This window comes from Aythya ferina, assembly GCF_964211825.1.
Source record: "Aythya ferina genome assembly, contig: HAP1_SCAFFOLD_1002, whole genome shotgun sequence".
NCBI classification, from domain to species: domain Eukaryota; kingdom Metazoa; phylum Chordata; class Aves; order Anseriformes; family Anatidae; genus Aythya; species Aythya ferina.
In genome coordinates this window covers 1-3,754 of record NW_028180868.1, presented here as the reverse complement: position 1 = coordinate 3,754, position 3,754 = coordinate 1, and the positions used below count along the sequence as shown (strand labels likewise).

Genomic DNA, 3,754 nt, shown 5'->3' with positions numbered 1-3,754 from the left:
AGCCCCGTAAATACTGCCCCTGTGGGGCCCTACAGCCCCCTATAAAGCCCCACAGCCCCTATAGGGCCCCATAAATACTGCCCCTATAGGGCCCCGTAAATACTGCCCCTATATGGCCCTACAGCCCCTATAGGGCCCCAGAACCCCCCCATAGGGTCCCAGAGCCCCCCTATAGAGCCCCCCCTATGGCTTCTCAGCCCCCCCATGGGGCCCCTATAGAGCCCCGAGGCCCCCTATAGAATGCCTGCCCCCTACAGGGCCTCGTGGCCCCAGTCCCCTACATACCCCATACGTCCCCACAGCCCTGGCCTTGCCCCTATACTGCCCCCGGCCCCTATATCCCCCATAACCCCCATCCAAAACCCCCAAACGCCCCCCCCCATCCCCTATAGGGCCCCCCCAGCCCCCTATAGAGCCCCTATAGCTCCCCTATACATCCCCTATACATCCTCCCCTGACCCCACAACCCCCTCCCCAACCCCATATCCCCCCTCCCCATCCCCTATATACCCCCCAGCCCCCTATAGAACCCCTATAGTTCCCCTATAGCTCCTTTCCAGGGCCTCCCCTGACCCCATAACCCCCCCACCCCCATATACCCCCTCCCCTGACCCCATATAACCCCCCCATCCCCTATATCCCCCCCCAGCCCCTATACACCCCCCCATCCCCTATAAAACCCCTATAGAACCCCTATAGCTCCCCTATACGTCCCCTATACATCCTCCCCTGACCCCACAACCCCCTCCCCTTCCCCCATACCCCCTCCCAGCCCCATATACCCCCTCCCCCGACCCCATATCCCCCTCCCCTGACCCCATACACCCCCCCCAGCCCCTATACGCCCCCCCCGTCCCCTATAGATCCCTTTAGGTGAGCCAGGGCCGGATGCAGCGCTCGTAGACCCCCCTGTGCGAGTGCCACCCCGTGTGCCCCACCCCCGGCACCGCGCAGCCCCCCAGCGCCCCCCGCCCGTCCAGGGTCTTCAGCCCGAACGTGTCCTGCAGGTACACCTGGGGGGGGATATAGGGGGGGGGGGACCCTATAGGAGACCCTATAGGTGACCCCAAAGGGGGACAGACCCCCCAGGGGCAGGTCCTATAGGGGTGACCCCATGGGATGCCCCCCATATGGGCCCAACCCCATAAGGAGACCCCCCTATAGGGACAACCCCATATGGACAGCCCCTATAGGGACACCCCCCTATAGGGTCACCCCCATAGGAACCCCCCATATAGGGATAACCCCATAGGGACACCCCCTATAGAGATGACCCCACAGGATGCCCCATATGGGCCCGACCCCATAAGGACACCCCCCCATATGGACCCTCCCCCTATAGGGACACCCCCTATAGGCACCCCATAGGGACCCCCCGTATAGGGATGACCCCGTGGGATGCCCCCATATGGACCCGACCCCATAAGGAGACCCCCCTATAGGGATAACCCCATATGGACCCCCCCCATAAGGACAGCCCCTATAGGGACACCCCCATATAGGGATAACCCCATAGGGACACCCTATAGGTGACCCCAAAGGGGAACAGCCCCCCCAGGGGCAGATCCTATAGGGGTGACCCCATAGGGACACCCCCTGTAGGGGTGATCCCATGGGATGCCCCCCTATGGGCCCGACCCCATAAGGAGACCCCCCCATATGGACCCACCCCCTATAGGGACGACCCCATAGGGACCCCCTATAGGCGACCCCAAAGGGGAACAGCCCCCCCAGGGGCAGGTCCTATAGGGATAACCCCGTGGGATGGCCCCATATGGGCCCGACCCCATAAGGAGACCCCCCCATATGGACCCTCCCCCTATAGGGACACCCCCTATAGGCACCCCATAGGGACCCCCCGTATAGGGGTGACCCCGTGGGATGCCCCCATATGGACCCGACCCCATAAGGACACCCCCCTATAGGGACAACCCCATATGGACTGCCCCCCCCATAAGGACAGCCCCTATAGGGACACCCCCATATAAGGACGACCCCATAGGGACACCCTATAGGCGACCCCAAAGGGGAACAGCCCCCCCAGGGCAGGTCCTATAGGGGTGACCCCATAGGGACACCCCCTATAGGGATGACCCCGTGGGATGGCCCTGTATGGGCCTGACCCCATAAGGAGACCCCCATAGGGACACCTCCATAGGGCCCCGACCCCATAAGGCCCCCCCTATAGGGCCACCCCCTATAGGGCACTCACCGCCTGCGAGCGCATGTCCCGCACGGTCTCGTTGGCGTCGTAAAACCCAAAAAGGCTGCGGGGGAAACGGGGACAAAACGGGGGAAATTGGGACAAAACGGGGGAAATTGGGACAAAACGGGGGAAATGGGGGCAAATAGGGGCACAATGGGGGAAATGGGGGTAAATGGGGACATGATGGGCACCCTATAGGGTCACCCCATGGGGACACCCAATGGGACCCCCTATAGGGCCATAATGGGGCCACCCAATGGGACCCCCTATAGGGCCATGATGGGGACCCCATAGGGCCATAATGGGGCCGTAATGGGGCCACCCCATAGAATCACCCCACAGGGACCCCCTATAGGGCCATAATAGGGTCAACCCACAGGGACAAGCCCCAGGGACACTCAATGGGGACACGGCGGGCACCCTATAGGGCCATAACGGGCCCACCCCACAGGCTCCCCCTATAGGACCACCCTATAGGGCCGCCCCACACACCTGGACTGCCATGGGGTGATGACGCCGTCGTCGGGGCCCCCGATGAGGACGAGGCGCTGCAGGCGCAGCAGGTTCTGCTTCCAGGCTGCACGGCCCCACAGACCCTATAGGGACCCTACAGAGCCCTACAGGGCCCTACAGAGCCCCTACAGACCCTATAGGGCCCCACAGAGCCCCCACAGCCCCCCATAGACCCTATAGGGCCCTACAGAGCCCCCCATGGCCCCCATAGCCCCTATAGGGCCCCACAGCAGGTAGAGGGGCTATAGGGGCTATAGGGTCAGCTATAGGGGGGCTATAGGGTCAGCTATAGGGGACTATAGGAGCACTATAGGGGAGCTATAGGGACTATAGGGGGAGTTATGGGGGGCTATGGGGTCATCTATAGGGGGCTATAGGGTCAGATACAGGGGCTATAGGGGGGCTATAGGGTCAGCAGAGTCAGCTATAGGGGGGCCACAGGAAGCTATAGGGGTCTATAGGGGGCTATAGGGTCAGCTCTAGGGGCTATAGGGGCCCTAGGGGGGCTATAGGGTCACCTGTGGGGGCTATAGGGGCTATAGGGTCAGCTGTGGGGGCTGTAGGGGCTATAGGGGGCTATAGGGTCAGCTATAGGAGCACTATAGGGGGCTATAGGGTCAGCTATAGGGGCTGTAGGGGGCCATAGGGGCTATAGGGTCAGCTGTGGGGGCTATAGGGGGCCATAGGGGTGCTATAGGGGGCTCTAGGGGGCTCTAGGGGGCTCTAGGGGTGCTCTAGGGGCCATAGGGGGGCTATGGGGGTGCTATAGGGGGCTATAGGGGTGCTATAGGGGGCTATAGGGGTGCTCTAGGGGGTGCTATAGGGGCCATAGGGGGGCTATAGGGCCTATAGGGTCTCACCGGAGGCGTTGGGGTGCAGCCGCTCGTCGTTGAGCAGCGCCAGGAAGTCGCTGCTGTTCAGGTAGAGGTCGCGGTGGTGGGGGTCTGGGGGGGGGGGAAACCCCAAATGGGACCCCAAAGAAACCCCAGAGGGGATGGGGGGGGCTGGGGGGGGCTTGGGGGTCCCCAGGGGGCT

General features: G+C 62.8%; 1 protein-coding gene across 1 annotated transcript; it reads right to left on the bottom strand.

Moving 5' to 3' along the window:
* Window positions 1-869: 869 nt before the first annotated feature.
* On the bottom strand, window positions 870-3,663 carry PPT2 (palmitoyl-protein thioesterase 2; the record flags this gene model as incomplete). The annotated part of the gene is made up of 4 exons (XM_084540495.1): window positions 870-1,013; window positions 2,213-2,267; window positions 2,699-2,783; window positions 3,580-3,663. Coding segments are annotated over 4 exons (368 nt in total), but the record flags the coding sequence as incomplete, so codon positions are not given.
* Window positions 3,664-3,754: the final 91 nt, after the last annotated feature.